Source organism: Gymnoscopelus braueri, assembly GCF_963280865.1.
Source record: "Gymnoscopelus braueri genome assembly, chromosome: 7".
NCBI lineage: Eukaryota > Metazoa > Chordata > Actinopteri > Myctophiformes > Myctophidae > Gymnoscopelus > Gymnoscopelus braueri.
The window spans coordinates 49,651,244-49,666,884 of record NC_137608.1 but is presented as its reverse complement, the minus strand read 5'-3'; the positions used below and the strand labels follow the sequence as shown (position 1 = coordinate 49,666,884).

Below are 15,641 nucleotides of genomic sequence, written 5' to 3'. Positions count from 1 at the left end.
CTTGTGTCCATGGTTGCAGTCATGAAAGACTGTTGAGGACAGGGCTTCCCATTCGATTCGGGTAGCGATCTGCCTCGTTCTTTGACATGGGAAAAAATTAGCATTTGTGTATTTGGCAATACCTTTAATCCACACACATGAAGCGCATTTGGTACACACATTGGGGCAAGATGAGCGCCAGTTCTTTTCCCCAAGTGGGGAGCTGACCCCGCATGATGCCGGCCAAGTGGCCGTGACGGGGTAATCAGCTGAGGGCCCGGTGAAACCGGGAAAGGACTGTCACCTACCCTTCCCCCTTCAGCTAGACCCGCTATCCTTGCGTTGGGGCTTGGGCGAAGGGGGGGGTGGAGGAGCGCGCTTCTCGTCTTTGCGCCTCCTACTCCAAGAGAACCTTCTGGACGCTCCCAGGAGCTGGTTCTGGTGGAGGAGGATCTGGACGCACCTCGTTTACGTCCAGTGGTACGTGTCCCACCCGTGGCTCCCTGCTGACGCGGCCTAGCCACAGCAGGAATGGTGGGGGAGAGGAGGTCTGCGGCTGTCTCCTGCATCTGTTTCTCCGCCGCCTTGGTCTTGTTGATCAGGTCGGCGGCGGTGTCGAACAGATTGTCCGCTCTGAGTGGAAGGCCCAACAGACCCGTAGTCAGGATAGCCTTACATCCAGTAGCGAGGTCGAGCCATTTGACCCTCTCCAGGTCCGCGGTGAGGGCCATGGCCCGTTGCAGGTACAGAGGATGGCGAGTTGGACCAGCCTCGCGAGCTCCTTCGCATCCCTGACCCACTCGGTGTGGACGTCCACCGCAGGCTTGCCTTCCTCCAGGGGCTTTTCCACCAGCTCTCCAAGTCTTACGGCGGCAGAGCCATGGAGAAGCGACACTATATTCAACGCCTTTGTAGCCGAGCCCGAGGCCTTGTACAGAGTGTTCAGTGTCGCAGTGTTGGCCCTCTTGCCGTGATCAGCGAAAACAGGCTTCTACCCCCTAATCTATTTTCACTGAGCCCGGCTTCGCCTTCTCGATGGCGCTGGCCAGGGTCGAGTCCATGGGTGGGAGGCCGACGACCCCCAGGTCCGCCCCGGTAAGAATGTCCGCTACGAAGCCTAGCTTCTCCGGCTCTCTTCTCCCCGCCTCCCACGAGAACTGCACGGCTCCTCTGACACCACCGGCCTCGGGGAGCAGCTTGGACTCGACCTGTCGGGGGGGGGAGGGGTGCCAGACCTTGGAACCCCTGGATGGGGACCCCGATGGACACTTTGGCCGGCTCCATGGGCTGCGCCAGGCCGCATCTGGCGATAGCCCTCTTTAGCACGGCCGAGACGGGCTCGTCGGTCTCCTTCGCCTTGCTAGGAGCCTCCGTCGCTTCATCCGTCTCCGCTGCAGGCCCAGGAGGACCTGGACTGGTCATCGTTACCTCCTGGGACTGTTGGTAGGAGGTGAGCTCGTCCTCCTCGTCCTCTTCTCCCCCAACGTGCAGTACGCTGTCTCCCTCGTAGTCCTCGCCGTCCGAACCAACGCTACCGTCCGGTGTAGGTGTGTCGCCCCAGGCGAGGAGGGAGGATAAAGATGAGTTGGTAACACGGGAGCGTAACTAATAATCGAAACTTTTACACGAAAGCGCCCATAGAGTGGCACTGGGTGCCCTCGCTTTGGGTTTTGTTGGAATTTGCTGGTTTCTCCGTTGTTTGCTGTTGCAGGCTCTAGCTCGTGCTCGTTCGCATAAGCAGAGTGAAGGGAGAGGGAGTGCCCAAGTGACGCGAGGGTATTTATACCCCTTCCGGTTTACCGGTTTCGCGTAACATGGCCCTATCCAATAGGATATTGTAACCGGGAGCCCATGTGCTGTGCTCTGTGCATCGCTAGGGGGCGATGATATCCCATAAGTACGCATATTATGAAGATACGCTATAATAACGTTAGTTACTAGTTACTTTACAGATATAAATGATGACATTATAAAACACACATTAACCACTGTAGGAGCCAAGTGTGCACTAAAAGTGGGTTATTGGTATGTGATTGATGAAGGCACCGCATTGGCACCTAGGTGGTGGGAGTGTCGCTGTGGGTGGCCTCAGTGTCTACAAAGTAGTGGCTCTCACCTGCTCACTCTAAGGCTGTTTTGACCATTGAGGTGGGGTGAGCTGGGAGAGCTATATTTTTGTTGACCGCATTTTTTGTATTATTGTTAATTGCTCACTGTTTAAGTTATTTGGTGCACATATTTATTACAGATGTATTTATTGTAAATTGTAATAATTTGGTGACACTGCACAGTAAACACTTTTAAAACTTGAGCATTTGTTTGGTACTGAGTTTTTACATTTTTAATGCGCGTCATACAGTTTTTAAATCTCCCAGGCTTAGCCTGCCGGCTGATTTGTCATTGGGACTATTATCAGCCGCAACAACCACTTTTGCCCTATTTTATACCTAGGCTATTTGAAAATAGCCGATCTACAAGCTCACAACGTGTCGCATCGCGACGTTGTGAGCTTGTAGATCTGCTACTTTTGGAACTTTAAGTATATTTTGATGCCAATACTTTTGTACTTTTACTCAAGTAAATTTTGAATTCTAGACTTTCTATATTGCAGTATTGGTAGGCTACTTTTACTTAAGTAAAACATCCAAGTACTTTTTCCACCACTGTCTAACGGTAGTACTTTAATATACTTACGCGAGAGGTGACTGTATAAGCACTTGAGACTGTAACTTTAACCCATCGAAAGAACAAAGGATAAGTGAACCGTTTTCTCTTTTCTTTTCTTTTCTTTTCTCTCTCTCTCCTCCAATCATTCATTATCACGGGGCAACAGGGGTTAACAGGTGGAGTTGGCAGATCTGTTTGTAGCCTCTAAATCTCAAGACATCGTATAGGCTATCTTGAATGTCAACTTAATTGATCGTTCTTTTTTTAAACGTACACTTAATAATTAACCAGCTATCAGGAGACTACAAGGGTGGTAAATGCAAATTTCCCATAGAAAGGAGGTATCATTCACTGCTGACACTTCCCTGTTTCTTAATGGAGTAGTTCACCCAAAAAAAATCGTATTTTCTATCAAGGCTACAGGCTCGCTCTCTTGTTGACACCAATGCTCGCTCGACCACGATGACCATTAGAACACTATCCCAGTAGTTTGATTTCTAACGTTTTCACTACAGGGAATATGTCATTCCGCCAGTATTTAACGGAAAAATTACTAGGATTCTTGCCGTAATGAGATAGATTAAAACATTTTTCACTGTACTTCCTGCAATTTGCCTATGTGAAAACGAACTACAAGCTTTTGATCTGCTATTTTTACTACCTTTTTATTTGAATTCTGAAAAGTAACAGTTTTGGACATAAGGTTTCCACCTGACAATATTAATTATATTCATATTATATCTACTTGTTTAAAATATGCAATAAAAAATACTGCTTGCTAGATGTTGTTCTTTCATTTTGAGATTAGATTCATAATTGTTAAAACAAACAAAAAACATTCTGGTTAATAATATGAATACATTTAGTCTGTTCCCTTTTATACATTTTGTATTCATAAATATTCTATATATATATATATTATATATTATATATAGTCTATATAGTCTAGTCCTTATTCATGTTAACCTCACTCCGTCAAATGGAAGAAGCTTGCGACACACATTTTGTTTCACAGCGTACTTGCATCTGAGACTCCGGGCGCAGAATCGATGACAGACGGAGTTTCATTTTTTCAAGCTACTAGGCAGGTGATTGGATGATCCCGCCCCTAGCAGCCGCTGATTGGTTCGTATGCGCAGCGGTTCGGGCAGCTTTACTCTGTGAGCAATCCCAGACCCTCCTTCCTGAAACCAAATGCAATGCAATGCATGAGATTTCCGGAGGGAGGGGGTGTTTACCAGGCTATATTCATGTCACATCAAAGTCATTATTATTTAAGTTCTTATTAAGTTCTTATTCATGTTACACCATGTCCTTATCATTAAAGTGCGTATTGTATTCCTTCATTCCAGATCAGTGTGTGGAGTCCAGTCTGCAGGTGAAGATCAGTTCTCCAGCCAGGACTGTTTCTATTAAACAGGAACCTGAAGACCACCTGGATCTTAGTAAGTTTCAAGCACTCTCTCTATTTATTTTATTGGTGAAACTGAGGGTGTAAAGATGAACCGATATGAATCAGTTATCGATTTAAGCATTAACAATGTGACTACATCAAATGTACGGACCCCTGCATCGATCTAAATGTACAAAGAGTCGGACAATGGTTCGGTTGTAAAAGTATTAATGGGTTCACTGAAGCTTTGCAGTTAATTAGTGTGGTTGCCCTAACAGGGCAACCAGACTATAGTAATCCTCCGGCTTTATTATTTTCCTAGATAAACAATACTTTGAACCGCATCTCCTCCCACAGTTTTTCATCCCCCAATGTCGTGCCATATGTCAAAATGACCGTCTTGAGCGGGAATCGTGTGCTTGTATTTTGCTAAGAGATTGGTTAAATAGTTTAATTGATATTGATTTATAAGTGCATTAAATTTCCCCATCCGCTTTAATGGAAAAGTGAAAAAACTCAAATTCAAGTAATTTAGCAAGTAAGAGCTAGAGTTACCATATTTGTAAGGGAAGTTCATAATTTAGTCCGAAATTATTACAAAAATTATTACACCATTCGGCCACATGGTGGCGCTATAACAGCCCCCTTTACGTTTTGGCCTATAACTCTTGAACCGTAGGTCGTAAAATCAAAATTTCTTTTCACCTGGATTCCTTGGGTCACGACGCATCTCCCCATATAGGCCACGCCCATTTGCGTCAGGATAGATTTTCCGCCATTTTGAATTTTCTTCAAAACACACTTTTAGCTCCTCCTCCCACATATTTTGTCCAAATTTCACGAAAATCGGTACACATGATCTCTGGACCCATGCAATAATCTGGACCGAAACAGAATTTTGATAGTCCATACCGTTCGTCCGTAAATGGCTTCCAAAGTTAGCGGGAGGGGCCCGTTTTACAAAAAAGCCCACAAATCACGAACAAAACGTCCAGTCAATCCCAAATTTGAATCACATGTCAAGTGTGGTATACTCAACAAATCCCCAAAATAATTTCCACTTTGATCCATAGGGGGCGCCACAAATGCTCAAAATGTAACCGTTTGATGCAAAAACCTTATTTTGGGGGGATCAATCCTCTCAAAATGAAACGCAAGTGATCTCAGGAGTTACGTGACAATGTAATTGGCACAGCCTCCGACGGTATTCCTCCCAGCGTAATCCTCGAGTCCCGGCGGCAGCGACCCGCGACTAGCGTCGGTGCAACCACACTCTGCAATTGCCCTGAATTGCGACGCGTCTAGTTCTACTTCAGTATTAACTAACCTGCTGCAGAAGACTCACTGATCTAACATTTACAAGTCATTACATAATAGGGACCGCCTCTCATTCGCCTCTCTTTCAGCTCGCCTCGCATTCATCTTTTATGACAGCAATGTGAACAAACAACGGCCTCACTATTTACAGCACAGAGCGCAGTCAGCGCACTGTCAAATCTAAAGTTTGGAAGATGTGGGGGAAGAGTAATCTGTTGATAATTCTTCCAGCCACAGCTATGCAAGGTCTAATATCTGATAGTATACTTGTGTGTTGGTGTTGTGCATCAAGCTGCTACAGCACAGGTACAAGATATCAAGTAGACACTGGACAGCGTTTCACCGTCAGTGTTGTATACAGGCACCCATGTTTTGTTGTTCTGAATGAAGCCAATGCGGAAGTAATGTGAAAACACTGCAGTTCTCTTAATGGCAGGTGGTGCTAATTCCCGCAATTTCCCCTCCAGCGGTTGCATAAAATAATTCATTCCATTGAAGTCAAGAATATACTGTAACTCTACTCTTGGATTTATTACTGGAAAACCTTTGTTTTCAATTGCTAGTTTCAAGTCTTCTTTCAAACAACATGATATCCATTTCTGTAAATTATGCTCCCATTCAGTTCGAAATTTATTTTAAAGTTATCATGACATTCATTTTCCCTTTTTTTATCATCACCCAAAAAATCTGAACTTTGAACATTCAGTGGATTTTCTGTGGTCTGGGGTTTTCTGAATAATTAGGCTGAAAAGTAATCTGAGCTTGGCCCTTCGACAGTGAGGTCACAGCCGATTAATCCCGCCCACTCTCCTCCTCGCCCCTCCCCTCCCCTATCCTTTCCTTTGGGGGGGGCGGAGCAGAGGCGATGATTGACAGGCAAAATCCCTCACCAGCGACACCCGCAGGCAAAGATTTCTTTTGACATTGCAGTTGAAAAGGCTTTAGAAATGTGAGACAAAAACACCTACAGTGGATCACTGGAATGGAATTTTCACTTAAAACATTTTGTACACTTTTGAAGGACCAGGACAAAGACTTTGAATGTGGTGTAAAAGTTAATGTCATTAAACCTTTAAAGAAGGGTCGCTCGCTCCCTTTCCCAAGTAATACCATTAGATTCCTGGAACCGGAAATCCAAGATGGTGGATTTGAATTTGCTGAAGTACAGGCTTCAAAACGGGTCTGTAGAAACCAATGGGTGACGCCATGCTCCCTTTGTCCATATTGTTTTTTACAGTTTGTGCTTGTATGTCAAGTCAAAGACAATAATAATGCACATCCTCCGTCTTTAATGCTGAGTGCAAGTGCAAAAAGCAGGATCATGAAGAAAAGAAGAGGGCCCGCAACTCACTTATAATGCTCCAGCTTCATTCACTGCAGCAAACAAAAGAACAACGTTCTGACTTTGTGGTCTTCTAGAATGGTTGCTGCCAATAACAAGTGTCTTTGATACATGAGGATTGACTCATGGTTTGGAAATGGATAATTTATTTACAGCTGAAGTTCTTCCAAATACCAAAGACATAAAACAGGAAACTAAAGCAATTAAAACAACTGAGCGTTATTATAGAGTCTCATTGTATCTTTTTCCTAGACTTCCCGCACGTTCCTGTGTGTATAGAGGAGGTTTCACCTGAAGAGGAGTGGAGTTCCAGTCTGGCCCAGGAGGAACCACAACCTCCACAGATTAAAGAGGAACAGAAGGAGCTACTTCAAAGACCAGAAGAGGCTGGTGGGTCAACGTTGACATTAATAGCAGTGAAAAGTGATGATGATGATGATGATGATGATGATGATGAAAACAGAGAGTCATAATAATAAGGATAATGGGAATCGAGCTCCCAGCGCTCCAGGAACTGTACAAAAAGCGGTGCGTGGTCAAAGCCAAGCGCATCATCAAGGACAAGCACCACCCAAGTCATAGACTGTTCAACCCCCTACAACGACCGCGACCGGGCAAGGGGCTCTACCGCAGTATCAAGAGTTCCACCACCAGATTTTGGTGTAGTTTCAATCCAGCCGCTGTCAGAATGCTGAATGGGGCATAAGCCTGGATGAGTTCAGCAGCCTGACAGCAGGCGGCGCAGACTTTTCTGGCTCTTCCTGAACACACCTGTGGATTATACCAGGGACAATGACTTGGACTTTAGCCCCCCCCTCGGACACACCTGTGGACTACACCAGGTACAAATGACTTTTTGTTGCACTCCCTCATGGAGCTACATGCGGATTATACTAGGGTCAGTCCACTCTAGGTGGACACGCACTGACCTTTTGCACCTTAATCCCTTGTATAACGCACTGACTTTTTTTGGGTCTTTTTATTGTGCTCCTTAAGCACCTTAACGTCCTTGTCTATCATGCACAGTATAAGTATAACATGCACAGTACAATACATTGCTGCTATGCTCAGGCACCTTAGTTTAGTTTTTTTAGTTTTATTTATTATCTCAGGTAATTTGTAAATATGTAGATAACTTGTCTGGCCTTCTGTTGCTCTCTTGTTTTTGATCTCCTTCCCACCTGCCCCCCACCCTCTTCTTCTCCCCCCCCCCTCTTCTTTCTATGGAAACTAACGTTGCGATGGGAACGATGTACAAAAAAGAATTTCACCCACTTTTTTACCTTGTAAACCTGTGATGTGACAATAAAACTGATTCTGATTCTGATTCTGAGAGAGACAGAGCCTGACAGAGACGTCAGGCTGACCAGACATCCTAGTTCGGCCGGGATTGTCCTGTTTTCAAGCTGCGTGTCGCAACAAATATCTCTAAAACACTAATGTCCCGGTTTTCAACATTCACTACAAATTCCCGGTTTGAGAGGCTGAATATATGGTCACCCTAACTACACCGTTCCCATGTGAATCCTGAGATCTACATGATTCTCATTCTTAAATTATGGCGGTTGTGTTTCCTTTTTTTTTTTTTTTTTTTACATATTTTTGCTGTTAGGCAGAAACCGTGTATCTTGATATGTTAACCTTTTACGTTTTTTTTTAAATGAATGCCCTAATTCGTCATACTACAGTGTCCCACAAAAGTAGCCAAAATAGCCTTTTGATGCTATTTTTGCTACTTTTTTAATTAGAATTCTGAAAAGTGACAGCTTTGGACGTAAGAGGTTTCCAACAGCAACAATATTATAACTACTTGTGTATTTTAGGATCATAAATCTGTTATCGAACTGATTAGCTGTTTCAAGTATGCAATTAAAAAAAACTGTTTTTAAAGTTTAATATGATAAAAATAATTTGGTTGTTTCTTACCCCCTTTTCTCCCCAATTTATTCGTTATGCCAATTGATTCCTCCCCACACACACTCACCTGCCTCCGTCCTACTCCTCCCGCCCAACACTCCCTGCTGACTCCCTGCAGTTGCCACCCCAGTCCTTAATGACAATTATCACCGTCCCTGCCTGGCTTCCCTCCCCCGAACACGGGCCAATTGTGTTCGTAAAGATGCTCGACATAGACGGATGCACCGCGGTGGATTCGAACCCACAACCTCCGCGGTGGTGGGCAGGCTCTTAACCACTGTGCCACCCGAGCGCCTTAAAATATTATAATGTAGCTCATCCATATTGCTCAGCACTAATGAAGTGACATACTGAGGAAAAGGCATCTGGCGTCACTGCCCAGTCTTTGACAAGACAAAAAAAATAACCTCATGCATTCTTTTGTTGAACTTTTGTTTGTCCTGCACCTGGGCATTGAAGTGGATGAAGCTTTTCATTTAACAGAGGGAACAGCGCATGAAATAATGTGAAGTTCAAACCTTTTATAGAGTCTCATTGTATCTTTTTCCTAGACATCTTACACACCCCTGTGTGTAAAGAGGAGGTTTCCCCTGGAGAGGAGCGGAGTTCCAGTCTGGTCCAGGAGGAATCAAAGTCTCCAAAACATGAGGGGTGGAGCCCCAGTCTGGTCCAGGAGGATCCACCACCTCAACAGATTAAAGAGGAACAGGAGGAGCTACTCCAAAGACCAGAAGAGGCTGGTCGGTCAACGTTGACATTACTAGCAGTGAAAAGTGAAGATGATGATGAAAACAGAGAGATAGAGCCTGTAGCCAGCACCTCAACTGAACACATGAACACACACGCGGATGTAGGGGACTGTGGAACATCACAACCAACTAGTGATGACCAGCTCCTCTCTTCACACGGTTCTGAATCAGACACTGAAGACAGTGCTGACTGGGAGACTAGGGGAGATCAGTCAGCTTTTAACACACTGAAATCACACAAGACACAAAATGTGGGAGGACAGCGCAAACACATGAGGACTCATACAGGCGAAAAGTCATTTTCTTGCACAGTTTGTGGCAGCAGCTTTTCTAAGAAATGGACTCTAAAAACACACATGATGACTCATACAGGCGAAAAGCCCTTTTCTTGTACAGTATGTGGTAAAGACTGTGCTCAAAAGAGTGATCTAAAAACACACATGATGACTCATACAGGCGAAAGGCCCTTTTCTTGTACAGTATGTGGTAAAGGCTGTGTTAGCACAAGTCATCTAAAAACACACATGATGACTCATACAGGCGAAAAGCCCTTTTCTTGTACAGTATGTGGTAAAGGCTGTGTTAGCACAAGTCATATAAAAACACACATGAGGACTCATACAGGCGAAAAGCCCTTTTCTTGTAAAGTATGTGGTAAAGGCTTTGCTCAAAAGATTACTCTAAAAACACACATGAGGACTCATACAGGCGAAAAGTCCTTTTCTTGTAAAGTATGTGGTAAAGGCTTTGCTCAAAAGAGTACTCTAAAAACACACATGATGACTCATACAGGCAAAAGGCCCTTTTCTTGTACAGTATGTGGTAAAGACTGTGCTCAAAAGAGTACTCTAAAAACACACATGATGACCCATACAGGCGAAAGGCCCTTTTCTTGTACAGTATGTGGTAAAGGCTGTGTTAGCACAAGTCATATAAAAACACACATGATGACTCATACAGGCGAAAGGCCCTTTTCTTGTAAAGTATGTGGTAAAGGCTGTGCTCGAACGGATACTCTAAAAACACACATGATGACCCATACAGGCGAAAAGCCCTTTTCTTGTAAAGTATGTGGTAAAGACTGTGCTCTAAAGAGTACTCTAAAAACACACATGATGACACATACAGGCGAAAAGCCCTTTTCTTGTAAAGTATGTGGTAAAGGCTTTGCTCAAAAGAGTACTCTAAACACACACATGATGACTCATACAGGCGAAAAGCCCTTTTCTTGTACAGTATGTGGTAAAGGCTGTGTTAGCACAAGTAATCTAAAAACACACATGATGACTCATACAGGCGAAAGGCCCTTTTCTTGTACAGTATGTGGTAAAGGCTGTGTTAGCACAAGTCATCTAAAAACACACATGAGGACTCATACAGGCTAAAAGCCCTATTCTTGCGCAATTTGTGGTAGAGGCTTTGCTGAAAAGGCTAATGTAAAAAAAACACATGAGGACTCATACAGAAGTAAAGCCTTTAGTTTAAGTTAGTCACACAGACTATACAGTACATATAATATATATGATGACTGAATGATATATAATCATTCAGTCTAATCCAGGATGACAATGACAAGGATACTATAAAGGAGAGGAATCACACAATCTGACTATATCACATACCTGCCAACCTCAGACCATTAGATAAAAGGAGATTTTTCTACTGGGGAGGGGGGGGGGGGGGGGGTCCTACTAACCACGCCCCCAAGCGGGTGGAGGTGGAGGACTGGAGTTTATCCAGACATAATATACATAAAGCGACAGCAAAAGAGTAAAATTCCCATTCTCGGCGCCATGTGGCGGCAGTGGCTCAGGGGTAGAGTGGCTGGATTGCAACCGTGAGGTTCCCAGTTCGATCCCGGGCTCCCCCAGAGTTAACGTCGAGGTGTCCTTGCTTAAGACACTGAACCCTTAATTGCCATCGGTGTGCAAATGGGTAAAATCAAATACTATAATGGTGATTTGCATATCAAAAACCCAAATAACTACGCAAATGAACATGAATGGCCGTGGCTGCATATCAGTGGGGTGTGTGAGGGGAGGTCTTATATGGCCATTTGACACATGGGTTGTCACTCAAAAAGGGTGAAATCCCCCAAAACAGGAGAAAAAAATGTAATGGAGGAAAAGGAGTTGTCTCCTGCAGAATCCAGGAGGGTTGGCAGGTAACCTGACTGAATAAAATAAACATTAGTATTGGATTTTAGTTTTATCTTGTGTATGGATCTTATTTTCGATTCAACATGATGGAATTTCAAATATTTTTCTTTTATTATCTTGTATTCCCTCCAGCTCATAGGTTATTGGTCAAAAAATATATGAGCATCAGTGTCGCTCCACATTTGTCATGAATCATGATTTTAAAAAGTAATAATATTCATTATTTGCATGCAATTATTATTATTTTCATTGATATGCATGCAATAATGGCGCAGTAAAGTGCTGACAAGCTGCTGGGTTTGTGTAGCTGTTCACTGTGTGTTGACATTTGTGTTTTTTGGATTGTTAAATTATCATAGTACATATTTGATAGATGCCAGAGTCAGTTGACATCATAGTAAATAAAGCAATAGCCAGCACTCCGAAGTCCTTCTGGTACTTTTAATTCATAATCAGCACGGGCAACACAGCACACACGGACGCGTTTCGGCGTCAAGCCTTCTTCAGCGTGTCGAGTCGAGTTGACATCATCACTTTGATTTGATTTGATTACTTGTTTAAATTCTACATAGTTTCGTGTCTTTAGGTGTTTTGTAAACTCAAATAACCCTGTTAATACCTGGGGGGGGGGTATTGATAATGTTTGTGTTTGTTTTGTTTAATAAAGATTTCACCACTACAGATCCTCTATGTGTGCTTTATCATTAAATAAATCATTACATAAATAAAGATCAGAACATTTGTTGTACCCATAACTACTGAGAACATTACCAGAACAATCACAGATCCTCAATTGCTGCCGCCCCAAGAAAGCGCAACATCACGTGATCAACACGGATCTGTCCGATTTTTCATATTCCATCCCAGTGGCGTAGACCACCATAGAGGCAGGGCAGGCGGCCGTACATACCTGTACTCACTGGGCATCTGAGTCTGAGAGCAGCTTGAGCCATTAAACTACAACATGAACCGCATGAACCGCTGAATAATTGATTGATTTATTATACTTGCATATTGTTTTTATTAACGTTTTTCAGTTTTGTAGTCAGTGTAGTGTTGTTGTTAACTTGTTTCCCCCGACATTTTTCCCCGAGTACCGGGGGGGGGGGGGGGGCGTGGGGGTTGGTTAGAGAAAAAAATCTCGCCTGCCCTAAATGTAATTTCTGGGAACGCCACTGTTCCATCCTGATTGGGTGATTTTGTTAAAATCCTTTTTTTTTTCTCCATAGAATTAAATCTATTAGTTGGATGAACTGTTGCACACTCAATGGTAAATATTGTTGTTTCTGTAGACCATAGTGATGCCCGGGCCGATCCGTTGCCCCGCAGGTCCCTTGGGTTGAACCGCAGGGCGGCCGGTTTCAGACGCAAATCGCAATTATCGGGTCAACACGAAAAAAGAAAGAAAATAAAAAGCGTTCTGGCACCTTCTCTCTCTCCTGTTTTGTCTCTCTCACTCCCTCTCTCCTACTCTCCCGTCTCTCTCCTCCTGGAATCATGAGCTTGAGTTCAATGTGTTGCTTATTTGATCAATAATGCATAGCTGCCTCTAATGATATCCCCGCTGCAACTTTATTTATTTGAATGTCCTTTATGTTGTAGTAGTAAGCCACTCACTATCTATCTACGTTATCGTTTAATGTTCTCTCATACAGCCTACACAATTATTAAGGACAGGAAAATATGAATTCTGATTACTCTCTCTCTCTCTCTCTCTCTCTCTCTCTCTCTCTCTCTCTCTCTCTCTCTCTCTCTCTCTATGCAAATAAATAGCATTTTGATCGATCACAAAATGTCTGACTGACAGGCACGTCTAGAGCAAAGCAAATGCAAAGCAAATGCTAAATACTAAATAACAGCAACTCTTGTGTGTGTGTGTGTGTGTGTGTGTGTGTGTGTGTGTGTGTGTGTGTGTGTGTGTGTGTGTGTGTGTGTGTGTGTGTGTGTGTGTGTGTGTGTGTGTGTGTGTGTGTGAGAGAGAGGTATTAAAAGAGGCAGTAACCCATGCAGTTCTTAATAACAATAATAATAATAATAATAATAGTCATTATTATTACAGTAGCTTAGTGTTTCTGCCTGTGTTGCTATGCCAACTGTCTCTTGGAGTGTAAAACAGGGAGTGAGATGAAAGTAAGAGAGAAAATGAGCAAATATCAGACCAGTGTTATAACAATTGTAACTTGTGTAAGAATAATTATTATTCAGTTTGTGGAGTTCTTTTCCCCAGTATAATCCTAGTGTCGTATATTGGTCCATTGATCAGACAGGAAAAACACTATTCCATAACTATTCCCTAAGTGCAAGAATAAGAAGCATCCAGTTTGAAAGAGGGTTTGTCCATAGAAATGTATTTATTTCCACAGACGTGACACCTGCATTGCCAATCCACAGAGTGTAACTAAATCACCAAAACATTGTACTTTATACAGACAGACATTTGACATAGGACCTCCTCCCAGTCCTCCTTCTTGACCACTTACAAACAGGTTTTTAGAAGCAAATGGCTTCTTGGGGTGGTCCTTCTCAGTCAACACAATGGATCACACAATCTGTCTTGGTTTTAACACAGAACATTTATCTATCAAAGTGCACTTTTACACAAGCTCATATTATGAAATCATTGTTTAACATCTTATTAGTTTCAATATAAGACCACACATATATGTATTCAACCTTGTATGAATGATTTAGACAAAAAGAGATGTTAATACTTTGAACAGGTCAAATCATAGCAACTGGTTCTGATCCCCCCAGAGTCAGCTGTCCCCTGACCCTGGAGGTCAGATAAGAACCCCTTATCTATCTTGAATTCCAAGGAGGTATTTCTAATCTATGATCCCTGCTTCGAGGGGTCCCTCAGGGGGGGCATCTGGTCATACTCTGACTATCTAATTGCCCCACCCTAAGAGGTGTACAACGGTGTGTCCCAACCTGTCTGATTGTAAGCCCGGTACTTTTCCGGCCAACACCTTATTTTACTGAAACAATGTATTTTATATCACATTTCATATTTCTTGTAGCCTTCAGTCTTGAATAGGTTTGCCATCCTGCTGTCTCATCCTCTTGACTCCAAAAGGTCAGAGCCTCACTCATAGTCCTGGATACCATACTAGATTCCTAGTATTATTTTAAAATGAGATATTTCTCTAAATCTGGGTAGAAATATAAAAAATTTACCAACTGCAGACCAACTTTCAAACACTGTTCATAAATGCTACTGTTTTCGTGGCCGGTGGATTTACTCCAGTACTTTACGCCAGTATTGATTATACCAGACACTTGTGCCATATTTATTTAAGGATTAGGTTACTGATTACTTACTTTAATTACTGAGGGGCACAGGTTTGGCGCAGTCGGTAGCGCTGTCGCCTCACAGCTAGAAGGTCCTGGGTTCGATTCCCACTGGCGTGTTCTCTCTTCCGTGTCATCAGTGCCATAAGTGGGTTTGGCGAAAGAGCCTTTCTGTGTGGAGTTTGCATGTTCTCCCCGTGTCCCCTAGGGTAGGTACCCTCACAAAAACATGCAGTAATCCTGGTCTCTATACTGCCTCCCCCTGGTCAGTCGGGGCGCCTGATGGAGGGGAAAGGAACTGGTTGGAATAACGTGTTCCTTCCACGCGCTACGTCCTACCAGGGAAACTCCCCCCTGTCGGGTGATAAGAAGTGGCCTGCTAACTCCTCATGCATTGAAGGAAGCATGAGGTCAGTTCGGGGCTCTCCTCAGCCTGGCAGAGGGAGAGTAGCGCCCAGGATACTTAGGCAATTGGCACTGGGTGAATAAATGGGTTGCAAAACCGTGGGATAAAAATGTAAGGGAAAAAAAAAAGGTTACTCATTACTAAAGTCTGCTGTTTAACTTGATCCACAGTAACCCCCAAGACATTGACTGATGAAATGAGCCGCCAGAATGCAGCCAATGGTGTTTGGGTTGCAGAGAATCTCCCAACCAATGTGCAGCCCCATAGTTGGCTAAAATGAAGGTTACAACGCAGCACTATATATTATAACTCTATAATTATAACACTGTGGTCGCGGTGAAAAACGTGTCAAATGAAGTCTGTACGGCTGAAGATAAATGAACACATGACGTCGGTAGGAGAGGAGATATTGTGTGTTTTG

At 43.5% G+C, this 15,641-nt stretch overlaps 1 protein-coding gene across 1 annotated transcript in view; it reads left to right on the top strand.

The window, feature by feature from the left end:
• LOC308089105 (uncharacterized protein) overlaps nt 1–15,641 on the top strand; it is a gene marked incomplete at both ends in the record, with an annotated part of 44,470 nt that overhangs the window by 3,082 nt on the left and 25,747 nt on the right. The window contains 3 exons of the mRNA XM_080433675.1: nt 3,999–4,091; nt 6,951–7,088; nt 9,167–9,282. Coding sequence (XP_080289801.1) covers nt 3,999–4,091; nt 6,951–7,088; nt 9,167–9,282 — 347 coding nt within the window. The remainder of the gene's footprint in view (nt 1–3,998; nt 4,092–6,950; nt 7,089–9,166; nt 9,283–15,641) is intronic.